The sequence below is a fragment of the Heteronotia binoei genome, chromosome 6 (genome assembly GCF_032191835.1).
Source record: "Heteronotia binoei isolate CCM8104 ecotype False Entrance Well chromosome 6, APGP_CSIRO_Hbin_v1, whole genome shotgun sequence".
Classification (NCBI taxonomy): Eukaryota; Metazoa; Chordata; class Lepidosauria; order Squamata; family Gekkonidae; genus Heteronotia; species Heteronotia binoei.
Genome location: NC_083228.1, coordinates 112,957,551 through 112,980,149, shown reverse-complemented (window position 1 = coordinate 112,980,149; position 22,599 = coordinate 112,957,551). Strand labels below are relative to the sequence as shown.

The window sequence follows — 22,599 nt, the reverse complement described above, 5'->3', positions numbered from 1 at the left end:
CATCATGGCGTTAGTCATGTCAAGCATTCTATTCTACATTTCAATTCCAGCAAGTTACACGTCTGACATTAAGAACATAAGAGAAGCCATGTTGGATCAGGCCAATGGCCCATCCAGTCCAACACTCTGGGTCACACAGTGGCCAAAATATTTATATATATATATATATATATATATATATATATATATATATATATATATATATATATATATATATATATATATATATATACACACACACATCAAAAGAAAACTTAGCTGTTACAACCAAATGTTACAGCTATGGACCATTAAGGACATATATATACACACTATGGCTAATAGCCACTGATGGACCTCTGCTCCATATTTTTATCTAACCCCCTCTTGAAGCTGGCTATGCTTGTAGCCACCACCACCTCCTGTGGCAGTGAATTCCACATGTTAATCACCCTTTGGGTGAAGAGGTACCTCCTTTTATCCGTTCTAACCCGACTGCTCAGCAATTTCATTGAATGCCCATGAGTTCTTGTATTGTGAGAAAGGGAGAAAAGTACTTCTTTCTCTACCTTCTCCATCCCATGCATAATCTTGTAAACCTCTATCATGTCACCCCGCAGTTGACGTTTCTCTAAGCTAAAGAGCCTCAAGCGTTTTAACCTTTCTTCATGGGGAAAGTGTTCCAGCCCTTTAATCATTCTAGTTGCCCTCTTCTGGACTTTCTCCAATGCTATAATATCCTTTTTGAGGTGCGGTGACCAGAATTGCACACAGTATTCCAAATGAGACCACACCATCGATTTATACAGGGGCATTATGATACTGGCTGATTTGTTTTCAATTCCCTTCCTAATAATTCCCAGCATGGCGTTGGCCTTTTTTATTGCAATCGCACGCTGTCTTGACATTTTCAGTGAGTTATCTACCACGACCCCAAGATCTCTCTCTTGGTCAGTCTCTGCCAATTCACACTCCATCAACTTGTATTTGTAGCTGGGATTCTTGGCCCCAATGTGCATTACTTTGCACTTGGCCACATTGAACCTCATCTGCCACGTTGACGCCCACTCACCCAGCTTCAACAGATCTCTTTGGAGTTCCTCACAATCCTCTCTGGTTCTCACCACCCTGAACAATTTAGGGTCATCTGCAAACTTGGCCACTTCACTGCTTACTATCTACTCCAAATCATTTATGAACAAGTTAAAGAGCATGGGATCCAGTACTGAGCCCTGCGGCACTCCACTGCTTACCGTCCTCCACTGCGAAGACTGCCCATTTATACTCACTCTCTGCTTCCTATTAATTAGCCAGTTTTTGATCCACAAGAGGACCTGTCCTTTTACTCCATGACTCTCGAGCTTACTAAGGAGCCTTTGATGAGAAACTTTATCAAAAGCTTTCTGGAAGTCAAGGTAAACAATATCTATCGGGTCTCCTTTGTCCACATGTTTGTTCACCTCCTCAAAGAAATGTAACAGGTTAGTGAGGCAAGATCTTCCCTTGCAGAACCCATGCTGAGTCTTCCTCAATAACTAGTGTTCATCAATGTGCCTACTCATTCCATCCTTGATAATGGTTTTTACCAACTTTCCCGGTATTGAAGTCAGACTGACTGGCCTGTAGTTTCCCAGATCTCCTCTGGAACCCTTTTTAAAGATGGGGGTGACATTTGCTACCTTCCAGTCCTCAGGAACGGAGGCAGATTTCAATGAAAGATTACATATTTTTGTCAGAAGATCCACAAGTTCAATTTTGAGTTCTTTCAGAACTCTTGGATGTATGCCGTCCGGACCAAGTAACTTATTAGTTTTTAATTCGTCTATCAGTTATGGTCACTGCTCCCAAGTGGTGTGATCAGTTTTACATCTCTCACCAAGTCTTGGCCATTACTTAGGACCAAATCCAGGACCTCCTCTCTTGGCACCTCAATCTGACTCAGGTCTTTCAACACCCCTTCCAATATAAGTGGTTCTGGAGCAGGCAAACACTTCTCATCTTCCACAAGACGGAGGCAAAAAATGCATTCAGCTTCTCAGCCATTTCCCTATCCTCCTTCAGTAATCCTTTGACCCCTTGGTCATCCAAGAACCCCACTGCCTCCTTGGCTGGTTTCCTGCTTCTAATATATTTGAAGAAATTTTTATTGTTGGTCTTTATGTTTTTTGCAATATGCTCCTCATAGTCCCTTTTTGCCTGTCTGATCACAGTCTTGCATTTGATTTGCCACTGCCCGTGTTCCCTTTTATTACTCTCACTTGGACTAGCTTTCCACCGCTTAAAGGAGTCCTTCTTACCTTTTACAGCTTCCATTACTTTGTTTCTTAAACATGCAGGCCTTCTCTTGTACCTGTTTGTGCCTTTCCTAACTTGTGGTATATATTTTATCTGAGCTTCTAGGATTGTATTTTTAAATAGCCTCCAAGCTTCCCCAAGGGTTTTGACTGTATTTATCTTTCCTTTCAGTTTCCTTTTCACATGCCTCCTCATCTCAGAGAATTTACCCCTTTTAAAGTTAAACGTGGTTGTGCTGGTCTTTTTGGGCAACTCTCTATTTATACAAATGGTGAAATCAATAACGTTATGGTCACTGCTCCCAAGTGGTGCGATCACTTTTACATCTCTCACCAAGTCTTGGCCATTACTTAGGACCAAATCCAGGATCACCCCACCCCTGGTAGGTTCAGAGACTATCTGCTCCATAGCACAATCATTAAGAGCATCTAGAAACTCAATCTCTTTCTCTCGACTAGAACACATATTGACCCAATCAATCTGCGGGTAGTTAAAATCACCTATTGCGACACAGTTTTTACGTCTAGCCACTATCTTTAAGCCTTCCATCATATTATAGTCGTCCTCTATCTTTTGATTTGGTGAGCGATAACAAACTCCCATAGTTAAATTTCCTCTTGGGCCCTCTATTTCAACCCAAAGCATTTCTAGAAGGGAATCCAATTCTCTGACTTCAGTCTTACTAGACAGTATGCCCTCTCTGACATACAGAGCCACCCCACCTCCAACCCTTCCCTCCCTAGCCTTCCGATATAACTTATATCCAGGAATCACTGTGTCCCACTGATTCTCCTCATTCCACCAAGTTTCTGAAATTCCTACAATGTCTATGGGCGTTTTCGCACTCACCTTCAAGTGGTGCGACCACCCTCCTCACGCCGGCGGATCTGCAGGGATTTCGCACCAGAAGCGCCGGCGCACCCAAAAGAGCCGGCGACTTCCGTCGCAAAACCAGCTCAAACGTTTTCCTGCTTCTTGGCGGTTTCCGTTTGAGCTGGTTTTGCGACGGAAGTCGCCGGCTCTTTTGGGTGCGCCGGCGCTTCTGGTGCGAAATCCCTGCAGATCCGCCGGCGTGAGGAGGGTGGTCGCACCACTTGAAGGTCAGTGCGAAAACGCCCTATGTTTTCTCCCAACACTAAACATTCCAACTCACCAATTTTACTTTGAATACTTCTAGCATTTGTGAACAAACATCTATAATTTCCCAGGCAAGCTAGGCCCGCCACCTTCCTCCTGCCGCCTCGAGACTCTGGCAGGCAGTCCATTCTGTTTGTCACCATCTCAGTGGACAACTCTGATCCATTACCCAGTAGAAAAGTAACAGCTAACCCTTCATCTCTTTGAGATGAGTCCTCCCGAACCAGAGACATTTCATCTCCTGTCGGCTTTCCCCCAAGATTTAGTTTAAAAACTGCTCTCCCACCTTTTTGATTTTAAGCGCCAGCAGCCTGGTTCCATCCAGGGACAAGTGGAGACTGTCTTTTTTGTACAGCTCCCGCTTGTTCCAGAAAGCATCCCAGTGCCTAACAAACTTAAACCCTTCCTCCCAATACCATCGTCTCATCCACACATTGAGACTTCTAATTTGTGCCTGTCTCTCCAGCCCTGCACGTGGAACAGGTAGCACTTCTGAGAAGGCTACCTTGGAGGTCCTGGCCTTAAGTCTCCCACCTAGCAGCCTAAATTTTTCCTCCAGGACCTCACGACTGCATTTCCCCACATTGTTGGTGCCAACATGCACCATGACCACTGGCTCCTCCCCAGCACTGTCTATCAGCCTATCTACTACACGCGTGATGTCCGCTACCTTCGCACCAGGCAGGCAAGTCACCATATGGTCAGTACGCGGTTTTGCCACCCAGCTGTCTACTTGCCTAAGGATCAAATCACCAACTTCCAAGACCCCCACTCTCTCCCTGCCCAGGGATGGTTCCTTGGCGTGAAAGGATTCCCACTCACCGACCGAAGAAGAGGTCCCTTCTGAGGGCACATTCCCCTTATCCTCAGCCCGGTGCCCTGTTCCCTCTCAACCCTCATGCTCCCTGGCAGCAACGGGGCTGCCACATTCAGAGCTGGGCTCATCTAACACATCCCCGAGAGTCTTCTCCGAGTGCCTAACTGACTGTCTCTACTTCTCCAGGTTAGTCACCTCAGCCTCAAGAGTACGAACTCGTTCCCTGAGGACCAGGAGCTCCTTGCATCAAGCACACACCCAAGACTTCTGTCCTGTGGGCAGATAGTCATACATGTGACACTCAATGCAAAACACTGGAAAGCCCCCACCCCCCTGCTGGCATTCTACCTTCATGATAGCTTTTTAAAAATATACAGTCCCCTTTTAAACCGTTTGTTTATGTGGCTCCCCACCTGGAGAGTCTACTTACCTTATTGGGAACACAAGGAATCCGGGTTCTTGGTCCTTACACAGCCCCCAGGCTAAGAGCCACAGGCCAAGAGCCCTTTAGCTCTCTGGCAAGGCGCAGCTTAATAATGCAAAGAGGGTGGGGAACACAGCCACTCCTAGTCAATCAGCAACAATCACCTTCAATCACCTTCAGCCCTTCACACGAACTCAGAAGTTTTCAGCAACTCCCCCAGCTGTTAAGCCACAAACCTCAGGCTTGTAGAACTTCTCTGCTCTATCCCAGAGCTCTCTGCAATGTCAGAGAGGGATGGTGGCTCTCCCTCTCTGACAGACCCTTCCAGAACCTTAAAAAGCACCTGAGTCTCACCTAGATTTGTGCCTCAAAATGAGGTCCAGTTCAGTCGCATTTCAACAAGAGCAAGATACTCCAACTCCCAGCCATTTCACAAACTGCGCAACAACAAAACCAGATTTGTATCCTGTTACTGAGAGCTGCACTAAATAGCAGCTGTGTGACACTACAATGATGCACAAAGTTCCATACACCTATGTGTCACATTTTACATTTTGAGAGGTATGCCTGAGCACTCTCAGGCATACCATCTCTATTTGCACAATTTTCAAAGCATTCTTCTTCAGGGAACTTCTCACACATTCTTTCTTTTAAAAGAAAAAAAAATTAAAAGCTATTATCCAAAGCTGAATCTGTCCCAAGACAACAGATTTGAGGCAGGGATAAATCTGACCTTAATCCTTCAAGTGCTGCCCCAGCCTCAATACCACAGGAATAAATGGGTGCTTAGTAAACAGGCACCTTACACGTCAAAGGCCTGAAAGCACTACAAAAAGCAGATGCATGAGAAGCCAGCAAACAATGAGATGTTGCTTACATACATGCACCTGTGTGATCTACAGGAGGTGCTTTCTCTTTCTATTACAAATCCGTCTTCCCTTCCATGATGACAAAAAAACTCTGTCAAACAATTTCCCACACCATATGCAGGTGATGAAGTGTGCTTGCGCTGGGATAAACTTAACAATGGATGGACAATTCAGATGCAATTGTTCTAGTGCTTTTATATCTTATTTTATCATCTGTAGACAAAAAAAAAGCCTGAGAAGCATAAAAATGGAATTTTAAAATATTGCTGCGTGTCTGAGCATCTATGACCACAATAAGAAACCACACCTGCCTGAGTCCATCTATCTAGGACTTGCCCCTGTGTGTTTTCTCTCACTACCTCCACAAAAGTATAATATTCACATGTAGAACATAAGGGAGCATGGACCTACAAAAGATGCGCTTCCGATCATTCTTATGACAACTACTTTGTGTTTAGATATACACTGCCTCTGTCCATGGAGGTGCATTTAGCTATGAGGGATAACACACTTTGAAAGACCACTCCTCCACGAAATTGTGTAATCCTTTTTTTTATTTAAAAAAAGTAATCTAATCAAGCTGTAGTAGATGTTTTCCAGAAGCAGCAGTCCTTACTGCAAAGCTGCAAATGAACATGCCTATATTTAGAGATCCTCATATGAGAGAGAGACCGGACAGCTGAGTAGGGTAAGGGACACCTAGGCAGAGAGAAGTAGAGAGGCTTCGAAAATAACTCAAGCAGAAAACAGGGAACAGGAGGCACAACATTTAAGTCAAAAGGGAGGTTGCATAGAAGGTGGAGGGGGGAGGGCACAAGGAAGCAAAGAATCAAGCAAGGAGTCAATCAAGAGCCAATCTGGTGTAGTGGTTGGACTAGGATCTGGGAGATGCAGTTTCAAATCCCCATTCTGCTGTGGAAGCTTTCTGGGTGACCTTGGATGAGTTGCACACTCTCAGCCTAACTTACCCCACAGGATGGGGTGAAATGGAGAAATGGAGAAGGGGAAAATGGTGTATTTTGTGTCCCCACTGGGGGGAAAGGAAAGGTATATATGAAGCAAATAAATGTTTGTGCTAAACAAGCAAATGAGATCTCCCATTTCGGCTGGTGCACCTTTCCTTTTCACAAAGAGCCACAGATCTAGTACATCTTGTTCTCCACCACCAAGTGAATGACAGTCAGCATTCTAGATGACCCTGAGTTTTGATTGCCTGTTCCATTCCCTGCCTGCAGAATCCATGGTCCAGTGACAAGTCCCCTGTGCTTGCTGACTGTGTGTGGGTTCTGATACAGCAAGGGAACTTGTGTGTTGAAACCTGGTTCCCTGCAGAGATCTCCTTGGTGATCAGTAAAGCCCAGGTCCGGTTTTCCTCAGGACAGCAGAAATGGATGGAGAGCTGCCAGTGACCTGACTTTAAACCTTGGCAGGACAAAAAAAAAAAGCCATGCCTCCCCAGCTCAATGCTGGCCTGGTAAGGTCAAATAGAGTATCCCAAATCAGTGGTAGTGTGCACCAGAAGCGACATCATCACATCTCTTCTGATGCTGCTGCCATGTCAGGCTAGACATTCCCCCACCGCTGGTAAGTCCCCCTCCCCCCACAATCAATGGCAGGGAATGGCCTGGTGTGTGGATGGGTGTGCATGCTGTACAGTCCTAAAGGGGAGGCAAAACATTCCCAAGTCTTTTTCAGGGATGACAGGCAGCACCCAGGATTGGCTGGTTTCCCACTAACCACAGGAAAGGGAGAGGGATTTGCAGCAACTGTGAGGATCTATTGAAGTTCCTCCAGTTTACAGCCAAGGAGGGCACGATTATTGTGATTACTGGAAGGGCCAGCCCTGCCACTAGGCAAACTAGGTGACTGCCTAGGGTGCTGGCCTTCCGGGGTGCCAAACTGGGTGCCCCCCATGTGACTCAGTAATGTTATCAGTGCAGGGGGGGAGTGCCAAAAGTTAGCAAGCTTAGGGAGCCAGATAGTCTACAGCCGGCCCTGATTATTGGCCATATCACTGGGAAGATTCTTTCATCTATACAGAAGAAATGGGTCTATGGCACAAGTACTTGTTTACGTATTACTAAAATCTCTTTTGTGTCCTTGAACTCTTCCCTTCCTTATCTTATTCCACCCCCCACCCCACCCCATGAGGTCCACAATCAGGTATACAGGCTGTCTGGAGCTAATGTGCAATAGCTTGACCACTGAAAAAAACCATTAGGCCGAAATGCATTTGATCAGGGTCACATAAGGACTATGTATGAGATTACTATATAATTTTAATATGAACTGAGGCTATATTTGGACCTGTAATTGTTTTTAAAATATTTTGTAATAAATGCATGTTTTTTTCATATAATTGATATATTTGTGTCCTGCGTTCAGCTACTTTGATACTAGGCCGTCTAATTTGGATTCATTTAACTTCCTAGGTTCTTAATACAGGCTGTTCTAACAGAAAAACAGTTGAAATGTTTTCATTTTACTAGACAGAAATATAATTTTTCAGTTTTATAAGGCTATTAAAATTCAGACGTGACTCTATAACAAAATAGTCTAGCTTTTAATGAAACATATTAATTATTTAAATTTGTCAATAGCACAAATGGCCCAATATAATCTTTTCTCAAAAGAATGCAACCCTCCACACATAAAAATAAAAGGATTAGCGAACAAAGGGTAAAACAATGTATAGTCTACACACACAAACACACAACCTATGTGGATCCAGTCCATTCCAGCTACTGTTTTCCTTATTCAGGTTCTTCTAACCATCTTTCAGTCATTCCTAAGAACAGAACTCTACAGGCCACAGAAATTAAAAGAAAATTTACTTATTTATTTAAAACATATTTATGCTGCCTTTCCACCCAATCAAGATCCCCAATGGCAGAACGCTGGCATCTTTGCCCAGTCTTCAACGAATACACACACAAAAATCCCTCCTTAATTACTTGGCATAAATAATGTAGCTGTTTAAAAAATGTCTCATGAAAATTATTGATTCCCATTGAAGTGCAGCCAATTATCTTTCCAAAGACAAATTTCAATATCTTTTAAGAAAGAGATACATGATGGAAGCCATACTCCTCAGTGTATTCAATAGGAAGGTAAATCCCACTGAGTTCAAATGGATGCTACTTTCTAGTTAAGTATGTATGGGATTGCAAACTTAATTGCATCTACTGTCAGACTCTAAAAAATGGTTATTGTACAACACCTTCCAGGAAGGATTTAGGTTAGTTTAGTTATTTTTTACGCCTTTCAAGCATGGATTATTAGGCTGCAATTATTGTACTATAAAATCCCCTCCAATATAAAATACTTTAAAGTTTTGACAGCACGGCTAAATATTCAAAAGCATCAAACTGCAGGTAAAATTATGTCTGGATATGGTACATTTTAATCCTGAACAAGGTAGGCTTCCCAACCCCCCCCCCCCCCGCCCTGGCGGGGGACCCCAGAATTTGCAGCCTCTTCCCCTGCTCTCCAAAAATCTGGAAGCGGGGGGGGGGGGGTGAGACAGCACCACTCTCCCCCATTGTCTCCTCTGCTGTCACCCGCCAGCCCTTGCCTCGATCAGGGCATGACTAACGCTCACTTGCCTACTCACGTCCCTTCCAACCTTCAGTTGCTCAGCCAGCGCAACAAGACGCGTCCCGACAAAGGAGCAGCACGCCTGGAGCCACCGCGGGCCCTACTACATCCCCGCGTGCCGAGTCCTAGTGCCTGCCATTTTCTCGGACTCTTCCTCGGTCCTAGTGCTCACAGGCTCGGCCTTAATTATTCCAACTCTGGCCACAACCCAGCCTACAAGTTGCTGAGGCCTGACCCCCGCCCTTCTGCTGTTCATTAACGAGTTGGTGTTGGAAGTTAGCAGAAGGGTTGCCAATCCCCAGGTGGGGGCAGGGGATACCCCAGTTTGGAGGCCGTCCCCCCCCCACTTTAGGGTCATCAGAAAGAGAGGGGAGGGCAGGGAAATGTCTGCTGGGAACTCTGTTATTCCCTATGGAGATATATTCCCATAGAAAATAATGGAGAATTGATCCGCGGGTATCTGGGGCTCTGGGGGGGGGGCTGTTTTTTCGGATAAATGCACCAAATTTTCAGTATAGCATCTAGTGCCTCTCCCCAAAATACCTCCCAAGTTTCAAAAAGATTAGACTAGGGGGGCCAATTCTATGAGCCCCAAAAGAAGGTGCCCCTATTCTTCATTATTTCCTATGAAAGGAAGGAATTGAAAAGGTCTGCCGTCCCTTTAAATGTGATGGCCAGAATTCCCTTTGGAGTTCAATTATGCTTGTCACAGCCTTGATCTTGTCTCCACCCCTAATGTCTCCTGGCTCCACCCCCAAAGTCTCCTTGCTCCACCCCCAAAGTCCCCAGATATTTCTTGAATTGGACTTGGCAACCCTAAAACAAGGGCACGTCTTATAAAGAATCTACTCAGGTTTGACTGAACTTTTCTGTGTTTTTTTATTTATATAATAAAGAGCAATACTTAATCATTTACATCTTTACACCAATCACTGAAAGACTAGGACCTGAGAGACCCAGGTTTGCATCCCTGTTCTGTCATGAAAACTCTTTGGGTGACACAGGGTCAGTCACACTAGTCCACCCTAGCTCCCAGGTTTACTGCTGTGAGAATACATGTACACACATGAGGAAATGGGTTCGCGGTGGGACACAACCCCCTATGCTTTTACCGAACATATGACAAACGGAATTGTTTTTAAACTGAGAATCTACTCAAACTGATAGTAACAGTAAATATTAAAAAATGATAAGAGAAACAGAATAGCATTTTCAGCTTTTGTAGTTTGAGAATACTGTCTTAGAACTCTTGTCATTCACAAGTTAATTATCTTTGGAGTTTGAAACAGAAAACAGGGAACATGAGAAGTGTACATATTATAATAATATATTCATATAAAGCAAAGCACTCCCCTCCTATGGGTTGCATACAAACCAAAAATTTTTTTTACTGAATTTCCAGCTGCTAACTATCTATGAGAGGGTCCACATTATATTTTAAAAGGACCAAACTCTGATTTGAGTGGTTAGAAGACTCCTGATGCCTCTTCTCCTGGCTCCTACTTTCCTCCCTCATTTCAGTTCCTTCCTATCCTATCATCTTTCAGCAGAAACTAAATCTGGTAACTCCCATTCTTTCTCCCATGTCAAAGTTGCCACCATTCTCAACCAGCTTCAACCCTGCATGAGATTTGTTAAAAGTCTGCACTGGGTTTCATTGCACAAATTATAATTTTTTTTTAAAAAACGGAATGCCGCAATTCTAAGAGGAACAAAGTATAAGAACATAAGAGAAGCCATGTTGGATCAGGCCAACGGCCCAGTATACACAGAGACTATGTGCAAATATTAGTGCCTGGGCAAATGCAGTTCATTAGGCACATTAATAAACTGCACAGAAACCAGTAGCTGTAGCAATCTATATTGATGTCAGTGCAATTACACTTATGTTAGTATAAAAAGCAGGACAACATCCAGTTTTTTCCACAGTTTTTTCCATACCTTCTGTAATTCTTCTGGTAATGGATGCACAGGAACATGCCGGTCCATGGTCTTCTAGGACTTAGGAGCAGAACAGTACTGCCAAACAAAACTATTAAGAGATTACAAATAGAGAAAATTAGCTGAAATTAGGAGGAGGAGTAACACGGATACAATATCTTGATTTCTAATTTGAACCATCTAACAGCTTATTTTTCCAGCTCTGCTGTACCAATCTCATGATAGCAACCTCATGTGGAAACAGGTGCCAGCCATCTACAAAACAAACACAAAAGTCAACTATGTGTACAGGCAGAGGGGTAAAAAGCCCACAACTAGCCTACAAGAGTGGGATAGCTACTTTTTCAGAGATAGGTGAGACCAGTCTCAGTACTCTCATTAGAGAAATGCTGTGATAACTCTGGAGCCAACATACTCAGTTGACTATCTCTTGTTAGATGAAAAGGAAGCAATAGAAGGAGAAGACATTGGATTTATATTCTGCCCTCCACTCAAGAGTCCCAGAGCGGCTCACAATCTCCTTTACCTTACTCCCCCACAACAGACACCTTGTGAGGTGGGTGGGACTGAGAGGGCTCTCACAGCAGCTGCCCTTTCAAGGACAACCTCTGCCAGAGCTATGGCTGACCCAAGGCCATTCCAGCAGGTACAAGTGGAGGAGTGCGGAATCAAACCTGGTTCTCCCAGATAAGAGTCCACACACTTAACCACTACACCAAACTGGCTCTTTCAGTTGAGTATGAGTATCCCCACCACTTATTTTATTTTATTTTTATTTAGTAGGCTTATATTCCGCCTTTTCCTGTAAACGGGCTCAAGGCGGATCACAACATATAAAAATAACAAGAAAAACCTACATATCAAAGTTAAAACACTGAATTAAAATTAACAGTAAAAACAATAAATAAAACGCACCACCAGCGGACAGGGTACAGTATATCAATATCCAGTTGTAGGCCCACCTTAAACGATGGTAATAACAGTAGGATAGCATGATGCAATAAAGCATGATGTCATAGGGGTCCCAAATCCCCCGGTAGGCCTGGAGACTCCCGATTTGGAGCCTCCTCCCCCCGCTGGCCATAAAAGGGAAAGCGGGGGGGAGGGGAGGAGGAGAACGGCAGCCCTTCGCACCCAGCCCCGATCGCAGCAGCCAGAGCTCTTCCGTTTTCTCAGGCTGCTTCCCGCCCCCAGTCAGCTGGCCGGTGAAGGGAGGGGAGCCCAGCCACGCCCCCAAAGGACCATGTGCCTTTGCACCTCCGGAGGTGAGTGAGTTCTGTCTCCTGCATCAGATTTCCCAGAAAGGGGGGGGCGGGGGGGAGGGGGGTGGAGAGGGAAACGTCTTCTCATAGGGTATAATGGGGAATTGATCTGGAGGTTTCGGGGGCTCTGGGGGAGCTGTTTTTTGAGGTAGAGGCACCAAATTTTCAATATAGTATCTAGTGCCTCTCCCCAAAGTATCCCCCAAATTTCAAAACGATTGGACCAGGGGGTCCAATTCTATGAGCCCCAAAAGAAGGTGCCCTTATCCTTCATTATTTCCTATGGAAGGAAGACATTTTAAAAGGTGTGCTGTCCCTTTAAATGTGATGGCCAGAACTCTCTTGGAGTTCAATTATGCTTGTCACACTCTTGTTCCTGGCTCCGCCCCAAAGTCTCCTGGCTCCACCCCCAAAGTCTCCTGGCTCCACCCCCAAAGTCCCCAGATATTTCTTGAATTGGACTTGGCAACCCTATGATGTCACCACAAGGGAGGCCAAAAATGATAATTGGTCTAGGGCCTCTTACTCCCTGCTGAGAAACCATTCCTTCTCTGAGATCCTCTTTCTTCTCTTCTGGATACTTCTCTCCCTTTGGGTGTGGGCAGGGAGTAGAAAAAGCCCAGCAGGAACTCATTTGCCTATCAGGCCACACTCCCAAGTCAGCCGGAACTGCGTTCCTGTTCAAAAAAAGGCCTGGGGCTGCTGGAGGCAGACGTTTTCCTGTGATGGTGCCTCAGTTGTGCAACTCCCTCCCTTGGCACAAACTGTATTCTCTTATAGGTTCTGAGATCTTGCCATTGTGGTCTACGCCCTGCTATCAAAAGCCTTGTTTGTTCTAGCTCACCATCATGTTTTAAGGCTACTGGATTTTATAGTTTTTATACTGTGCTATTATGTACAAATTTTATCTGCATATTCTTTTGTTGTGAGCCTGCTTGCTGGGAAGGGCGAGATAGAAATCACATTAAATAAGTAAATAAAAAATCCACATTAGATTACTGCAATGCAGTTTACATAAGGCTCCCTTGAACAGTGTTCAAAAACTACAGATGGTGCAGAATGCTGCAGCCAGAATGCTGACTGGAGTGCGCGTACAGATAATAGCACTCCAGCCTTGTTCCACCTACACTGGCTCCCAGTTGGCTCGTGGGCCCAAATCAAGGTGCTAGTATTGACCTTTAAAGCCCTATGTGAATTGAGGCCAGCACACCTTAAGAACAGCCTACTCCCACACAAACCTGCATCACCAGTATTGTTGTCTTCAGAGACCCTGCTTCAGGTGCCTCCAGCATCTGAAGTTAGACATGTGACAACCTGAGAATCAGTGCACTGTTGTGGTTAAGTGTGCCAGACAAGTATTTGGGAGACTGGGTTTCAAATCTCCACTTGTGACATGGAAGCTTGCTGGATGACCTTGGGCCAGTTACACACTCAATGTTACATCCCTCACAGGGTTCTTGTGAGGAAAAAATGGAGAAGAGAATGATATAAACTGCTTTTCTTTGGGTCCCCATTGGGGAGGAAGATGGGCACAAATAAATCAAATGAATAAATAAATAAAACAAGGCATCTCAATTGTGGCATCAAAATCTCCTTGCAGGACAGATTTGGTTGTCATCTATTCTCTTCTAGCAGCAGGTGAAGACTCCAGTTTTGTTTGGCAATTCCTTCCTGTTCATGTATTTACATTTTGTTGTTTTGTTTTTATTATTTTATATATACATGAATTTTAAAACATTTTAATATGAACTGCTTGCTGCCTTGGGAACCCTGAACTGGGTGGGAAGGCAGCATCAAAATGTTCCAAATAAATAACGTCAAAATAATTTTAACACAACCACTTCATTTAAAATAATAACTGAGGTGATTGTTGCAGCAAATGGTGGCACTGCTGCTTTAATGGCATGTTTTTTGATTAATGGGTTTTTGTTTTTTATTAGCAGGGGTTTTTTAAAATTTAATGCTATATGTTATTGTTAGGTTTGAACATTGTATATGAAAGGCTGGGATATAAATGTAACCCAAAACAAGCCTAAGAATCCAATCTCAGCTGAAACTCCACTGGGACTTATTTCTAAGACAACACAGATTCAATTGTCTTCACAAATTTATGCTTTCCCAATCCCTCCTGAACACTCACAACGGGAGAAGATTGCTCCTAGCAACTTTTACTTGGAAGTGTCTGACATAGATGAAGAAAGAATTGTAAAGGGAAGGGGGGTCTCTCTTCCTACGATGCAGCTGAGCTACTGCCTTCTCACTTTTTGCTCCTTGACCCTTCAATTGGGGTGGGGGAGTCTCTAGAGCCAAATGAAACACATGGGTGCATTACAAGGTCGACAACAGAGGGAGAACATACTAGTCATTCTGGTTTTAATACCGAAGATTAATTTTTGTTATTACACAAAAACAAAAAGAATCAATGGAATCATGTGACTTTGTGCTGGGGTGGAGAAGCACAGCCTTTCCCCAGATTAATTTTTCTCCACTTGACAAATCCCTCTTTACTGAATAAATCCAGCTAACCTCATAGTAGAAAGAGGCTGCATGTAACTGTAGGGTCCAAAGCAATATCCCAAAATGAAAAGTTATGTAATACACCTTACCAGAACCAACTAAAATGATTCAAAATGGTATGCAAAAGTTTTTCAAGTTCTCCTTAAAACAGGGGTGTCAAACTCATTTGCTATGAGGGCCGGATTTGACAGAAATGTATCATAAAATGAAATGCCAGGTAGTGGACATATAAACTTTACATGGCACAGACACACAAAGGTTTTTTTAAACTTAAAATAAAACATGCTTAAAATATTAGCACACTTGCAATATTTTGTTTTATAGTCTCTGATAAATGTCACCTCTTGCTATGAATTATTGCACCAAAAACTGCAGACAATGATGATATTGGATTTATATCCCGCCCTCCACTCTGAAGAGTCTCAGAGCGGCTCACATTCTCCTTTACCTTCTTCCCCCACAACAGACACCCTGTGAGATGGGTGGGGCTGGAGAGGGCTCTCACAGCAGTTGCCCTTTCAAGGACAATCTCTGCCAGAGCTATGGCTCACCGAAGGCCATGCTAGCAGGTGCAAGTGGAGGAGTGGGGAATCAAACCCAGTTCTCCCAGATAAGAGTCCACACACTTAACCACTACACCAAACTGGCTCACTCACTCGTTGTGAGTGTTCAGGAGGGATTGGGAAAGCATAAATGTCTGTGCTGTGCCAGTCTTGAATATGTGCTGTTCAGGTGTGCACATATGCAAATTGCAAACCTACTTTTGATTCATTGACATTCATTTCAGACATCTCATGGTCAATGCGCTTTGAGCCTAAGATTCAGATGAACATAAAGCAGCTGGGCATTGTGAGCTTTTGTACAGAAGTCGCTTCACGTACTAGTCAAGAACTTGAGAAGGCACCATGGCACAGACTGAGGGCTATGTGCTTATCAACAAAACTATAATTTTAGAAAAATGACTACAACTAAACAAAAAATACAACTTCCCTCAAAAAAACAACTACAAGAACAGAGAGAGAGCCATGTACAGTGGTCAGTGTCAGCCTACTATCTGGGAAGACTAAATTCAAGACCCACAATCAAAGGAAAATGTGAAAGAAAAATTAAGGAAAATTTGCTGGGTAAACCTGGGGTGGAACACACTCTAAGCCTAATGCTGATATTTCTCTTCTAAATAGTTCACATGCTTTCCTATTGAGAAAGACTGGAGGGCATGAGTACAGTGAAAAAGAGGAGAGGGACCCAGTTACACCCATAACAAGTCCAACAAAACTCTCTCTCTGTAGCAAGGCAAAAAGCTCATAACTTCACTAAAACGTTGCTAGTCTTAAATGCACCCTTTGTAGCTCTCCTGATGGTGGGGTCTATGCAAAGGAAGCTCTGGCTCTTTCTTTCCTTCCCCGAAGGCGACCGAAAAAAGCAGGCAAAGGAAAATGAGGCAGATGACAGCCAGTTGGTGGAGGGCCTGATTGGAGCCCTCTGCGGGGCTGATCTGGCCCACGGGCCATGTGTTTGACACCATTTGTGACAGCCATTCTCCCTCAGCCAAATCTACGTCACAGGTTTGTTGTTGTAAGGCTAAACTGGAGGAGTGAATTCTGACTCAGGTCAGAAAGGGTAGACTTAAAATACATAACTATCACCAAGGGTTTTTTTGAGCAGGGACATACAGGAAAGCAGTTCTGGCTAGCTTGGATCAGGGGTGTGTGGCCTAATATGCAAATGATTCATGCTGGATTTTTTTTCCCTGCAAAAAAGCCCTGTGCGAAACAATGATGACATCAGGGAGTGTAGCCTAATATGCATATGAGTTCCTGCTGGGCTTTTTCTAAAAAAAAAAAGCCCTGAGTGAAATAATGGTGCTGTCAGGGGGTGTGGCCTAATACACAAATCATCATCATTTATTTGAGTTCCTGCTGGGCTTTTTCTACAAAAAAAGTGCTGACTATCACTACAAACTGCCTGTACCCTTAGATTTGATCGTTTGGGGGGACCATGTGGTATCGAGGCCTTAGTTTTTCTTTTTTTATGGGACGTTGTCAGTGCAAGCTAGGGTTGCCAGGTCAGCGTTGGGAAATACCTGGAGCCTTTGAGGATGGAACTGAGAGAGGGCAGGGTTTGGTGAGGGGCCTCGGCATGGTTCAATGCCATAGAGTCCACCCTTCAAAGCGACCTTTTTCTCCAGGAAGCTTATCTCTGCCAGCTGGAGATCAGCTGTAAAAACGGGGATCTCCAGGCCCCGCCTGAAAGCTGGCAACCCTAACCTATGCACTTTTACTCTGAAGTCCCACTGCGTTCAAGCCACGGGATTTCCCTCCAGATTCACGTGCACAGGATTGCAGCCAACATCTCCTACGTGACTCCGACGTACATTGCGTGACATGCCTGCAGCGCTCCTCCAGCGCAGGGCATCCCATTGTGCTATTTCCGTGCCTTCCACTGACTGAGACACGCAGAGCCGATGGGAAAGACCGCAGGAGGACGGCGACAAAGCCCCGCATTTACTCACCCGAAAGGGAGACCAACTGCGCTCCCCAGAGAGAGCGGTGAGATCCGCAGACGCACAGCCTTGAGACGGTCCGCTTCCTGGTTGCCCAGGGCAACCGGCCGGCTAGCGCGGGATGACCCGGGAGCTAAGGGCGGAAGTAGTTCTTCTGCCTTCTTACAGCCCTCATAAGATATGAGCGGCTTTTTGTGTGCCCTGAATGGGAAAAGCCAATCAGTTACTCTCCCCACACCCCCGGTTTATAAATCCGACCGAGTTCAGCTAGGCTCGCTGCCAAGTATGCATAGGATCACAGTCGTGCTCAACCCAGTCGTAAGGTGTCCTTCCGAATTACAGGGGACAACGCTCCCCGAACGAATGCCAGCAGTGTGTTTGGTTTCAGGACGCACACCTGCTCGTAAATACAGACGGCTTCAATGGGATTGACTTCCGAGTAAACATGGAGAGAATGGAATTTGGTGGACCGCGATGAGGCCGTTAGTGTATTTCGGATGATAGCAAGATTCGAGTCTGGTAGCACCGTAAATATCAACAAGATTTCTTATTTTAAGTTTTGCATAGTCAAAGGTCCCTTTGTCAAATAACAGGTAGCTGAGAAACAAAGCAGGAGTCAAGTATCACCTTTAAGACCAACCAAGTTTTATTCAGAACGTAAGCTTTCGTGTAGTAGAAGCACACTTCATCTGGCAATAGGATGGAATGGCAAGCAGTCCTTAATATAGAGAAAGTGGGCAGTGAATTAGTATGCAAAATCATGGAAATGTTTTTAGTAGATTAAAAGAATCACAAGTTGGGCTCTGGTGATTGCTAGTTTGGGTTGACTGGGCTGAGAAAGTTTCTACCTACTTTTCAGCTAAGCCATTTGTTATGTAGTTACACATCCAGATAAAACAAAACTTGATTACTAGTAATTTTTAATTATTTGTATTGATTACTTATTTTATAGTGTAAAAGTACATTACAGACATACAATGTAAGTGCATTGACTTGAACTAAAACCTGCCTTGAGACTCAGTAAATGCTTGGGGTATTTTAGAAATCCTACGCTTGGATTTTAGAAACACAGCTATATTATTTTACCATACTATTACCTCCATACTATTACCTGGCTCTTAATGCATTTAATTCTGGGGAAAGGATTAACTCTCACAGAAACACACGTGCAAGTTATCTTTGAAGCCTTTTCTGGACTTTAAAGGGAGGATGAAAGGCCATGTGCATGAGAAAGCCCATAGGCAAGCCTTGGGCCTCAATCCTCTGTACATTTACCTGTGACTAAATCCTATTGAACTCTGTGGGATTTATTTCTGAAAAGACCTGTTTGGGATTGCATTGTAAAAAACCCCTGAGGTTGTGTGTTCATTTATCAGCATGTATTTTGGTTTGTTATTATTAGCCTATTTATAGAATTGGTATTTATATTGGCATGTATTGGCTGATATATTATCAACAAATGTATAATGTGTGGTGTAGCAGTTCAAGTGATGTACCAGGATCTGGGAAACCCAGGTTTGAATTACTATTCTGCCATCGAAGCATGTGGGTTGGACCAGTCACACTCTCAGCCTAATGTATCTCACAAGGTTATTATTATGAGGAAAAAATGGAGATGAGGAGGATGATCTTGTAAGCTACTTTGGGTCTCCATTGTGGGGAAAAAGCAGAACATAAATAAAATTGTAATATGTCTCTGCATCCTTAGATGCCATCTGCACACAGCAGCACTCAAGTGATATTGTGATCTGTTGCCCTGTATGGGCTCAGTTGACACACTCATTTCAGTGTTGCAGCCTGCGTGAAAAATGAGGTTTTGGGTTTTCAAGAGGCATGTGAGAACACAGCTTACCACATTGCATGGCCAGGAGCTCATCCCTATAAACATTTTCTGTGCTTCTGATGTTCAGCAGCATAGTGCGCTGTCAGCTGCTCTTGTTCTCTGTAAAGCACTGTGTGCATTGAAATAGCAACAACAGTGAGAACTTTTCCTTTGGCATCATTCTATCAAGAGCACAAGACGTCATCAGGAAAGAGCATGAACTGATTTTGTGCCAGTCCCTGTCACTTGTGTGGACTGCCAGGGAATTAGCACATGCTGAAATACGGCTTACGGGGTTAAGAAATGCCGAAACACAAAATTAGAACTGTCTCAGGACCTCTGACTTGAAGGGCCGCCAGCTAACCAGAGGCCTGTCAGTCAAGGGAATTTAGCAGTCGCTCAGCACTCTGTAGGGCTAGCCTTAGCAAGAAGGAAGAAAAAGCTGTCTCTCTGGGCAGCAGATTTTGGAGGGCACCCCATTTGCCTGACTCCACTCTCCCTTCCTGTAGCCTGCTTCTCACTTTACATTCTGTGCTGATATAACAGAACATAGCATACAAATAGCTTAACAGAAGTCACAGAAAGTGTGCCTAGAAAAGGACGGGGAGACTCACTTAAACATGAGCAAGCTAGCCTAGTTAGAGTTGGACTAGGATCTGGGAGACCCAGATGCAAATCCCCACTCTGCCATGGAGGCTTGCTGGGTGATCTTGGGCCAGTCACACATGCACTCAGCCGAACCTACCGCACAGGGTTGTTGTGAAAATAAAATGGAGGGAAGAACAATGTTGTGTGGCTTTGAGTCCCCCGCTGGAGAAGAAAGCAATATAAAAATAAAAATAACTAGCTTCCGCAAACTCTCCCCGTATATCTTGCTTTGTCTTGCACATCTGCCACAATGACAAAGGGTTCTGGGAAGTGTTCAGGGGTACTTTGTTTCTAACACATCATAGCAATGAAAAGAGAAAGGAATGCAGCACAACCCCAAAAAGGCAAATGTATAAATAGCAAGCCTACATATATAATAACCGTGAGTGAAAAAAGAGGAATATTGATACAAGTATCAATGTATTAACCTGTGATTACAAGCTATTAACCTATTTAAGGCACCATAAGAATAACTATATACCTAAAAAATAAGAGACAATCTCAGTAGTGGGAGATCCTGAGTCAAAAAACAAAACAAAAAACCTTTAAAAAATTAAAATATAGCCAAGAATGATATGTACTGTTAGATGGAAGAAAATTATGTCTGGACATAAAATCCAAAACCAAAGCCTATGTAGAAATAAATTTGCTATATCCAGAATGAGCATGGTCCACAGTTGAGATTTTCTGCATAACAAATTGATTCCAGATTTTGTCAAACCAGGCTTGTCGATTTAGAGGCGAAGACTTCCATACTGATGCGATTGTGAGACATGCAGCAGCTAGCCATTTCAGGCAGGGTACTGGCTCAGTTTACTTGCCTATGAACAGAGAATGCAGCCTAAGCACACTCAGTGTTTCCTGATGTCTCCATGTTGGAGGAAGAGGTTGGTATCTCACAAAGCAGGGTCAGCCCTAATTAGCATTTGAATGTGAGAGCACCAAGGAAGTGTGGAGTCACTATGCAGAGGCACAGAATGACAAACTGCCTCTGTTCACCTCATCTTGACAACCCTACAAGCGATAAGTCAGTTGTGACTTGATGGGACTTTCCAGCAAACTGTTTTATGGGCAAGATTAAGCATCATAGCAGATCTCATGGAGAAGCCCTGCTCAGTTTCCAAGCAGACCTGTAGCTACAGGGGGGCCTGTGGGGGCCCTAATTGACTTCCTGTCGGGTGCCTCAACTCAGGTGCCCCTGACCTTCCCCCCACCACCACCACAGGGGTGAAAGTTGAGAGGCTAGGGGGCTGCCCCCTCCCTCCCTGATTTAAATTGCATGGGAGGGGTACCTAAGAGCAGCTGCTGCTCCTCTCAGCCCTTTAAATGGTATGGGAGGGGCAGCAGCTGCTCTTGGGTACCCCTCCTGTATTTAAATCATTGGGGGGGGAGGGGGCAGCCCGTCTCTCAGCTTTCACCCCGGTGGCCCCTCAAGCTGTGGTGGTGCTGGCGGCAGGAGGGTGGGAGGGAAGGTCAGGCACCAAGTCAGCCACCCTGAATCACGGCAGCAGCCAGGGGAGGAAAGCCGTTAAGTGCCCCTGACTTTTTACACCCCCACAAACTTTTAAAATCCTGGCTACAAGCCTGCCAAGAAGTCCCAGGGCTCCTGAGAACGCAATTTGACAATGACTCCTTTTTCATAGCTGTATGGTTAAGTCACCCTAGGAAGCCTGCAGCAAAATAATATTCTAATCAGGTACTGATTTTCCTAGGGCAACACCCAGAAGCCGAGTCCTAGTGAGGACACCTCTCCAAAAGAAGGCACTGGCTGAGTCTGTACCAGCTATTCACAGAAGGTTCTGGGACACAGCTCTGAAAAAAAGGGGAAAAAACTGTTGGCAGAGAGAGATCCCAGATCTCCTAGTTGCTTCTAGTAACATAATGCCCCCCCAGCCCTGCTGCTCAGCTGCTGTACAGAGTTTGAACTGCGGTGAACCCATGAGCTGCAGAATAGGACCACTGTAGCATTTTGCTCTTGTTTCTATGACCCTATTGCCCATGCATGTTGCTTTCTATCTTACTGACTTCAGTGTATTCTGGGCTGCAGTCTTTTAGGGGACCTCTCCCCCTCATATTAAAACTAGCCACCGCTAGTGGTTTACATGGACAGCACAGCACATTCAAGGCTCAAGAGGAGGAAGAGGCCAGTAGAACCAAGAACTGCCTGGTTGTCTGTTAGTGAAAACAACACACAGTCCGGATTTCACTAGAATTCTCCATGACCCAAAGCAGTCCCTTAAGCCTAGGTCAATCCCTTTAAACTAGGACATCTGTTTACCCTCCACTTGAACTGCCTTTGCTCTGCCAGCCCTGGATGAAAGCTGTTTTTTTTCTCTTTCTTTCTTTCTTTCTTTCGAGCAGCACACAACAAAAGAAAAACTAACTAATAAATGAGGTGATCCGCAGAGTAGGCGTTTCTGTTACGATTCCATCCTAGTGGAATTAATTCCACTCATCTGCTTAGGCTTTGTTGTCATTCTCAGTGTTCAAGCCTTCAAACCCTACCAAGGTCAAGATTCCTGACTTGCCCTAATTTGGCATAACAGGGCCGTATACACCCATTTAAACTTGCGGGACGGGGTGGGGGGTTGTGTGTGATACTTCTGAGATTTCTGTCAAATATGTAGACTGGCCTTACAGCTAGTTAGTGCATGTCCCCTCCCCACAGCTCACGTGGAAGGCGCCCCCTCATGATTTTGCCTATTTGCATAAACAGTGTGATTTATTTTAAAAAGAAAGACGTCTCTAGCCTGGGGTGGCCAAACTGCAGCTCAGGAGCTACATGTGG

The 22,599-nt window shown here is 44.5% G+C and overlaps 1 protein-coding gene across 1 annotated transcript in view; it reads right to left on the bottom strand.

Annotated features, from left to right (window-relative positions):
* The window catches only part of LEKR1 (leucine, glutamate and lysine rich 1), a 104,826-nt gene extending 87,422 nt beyond the window's left edge, over positions 1-17,404 (bottom strand). Inside the window, exons 1-2 of the mRNA XM_060242378.1 lie at positions 17,351-17,404; positions 11,060-11,150 (exon numbers count right to left, since the gene is read on the bottom strand). Of these exons, the coding sequence (XP_060098361.1) occupies positions 11,060-11,107 (48 nt within the window). The 5' untranslated portion in view covers positions 11,108-11,150; positions 17,351-17,404. The remainder of the gene's footprint in view (positions 1-11,059; positions 11,151-17,350) is intronic.
* Between the last annotated feature and the right edge of the window lie 5,195 nt (positions 17,405-22,599).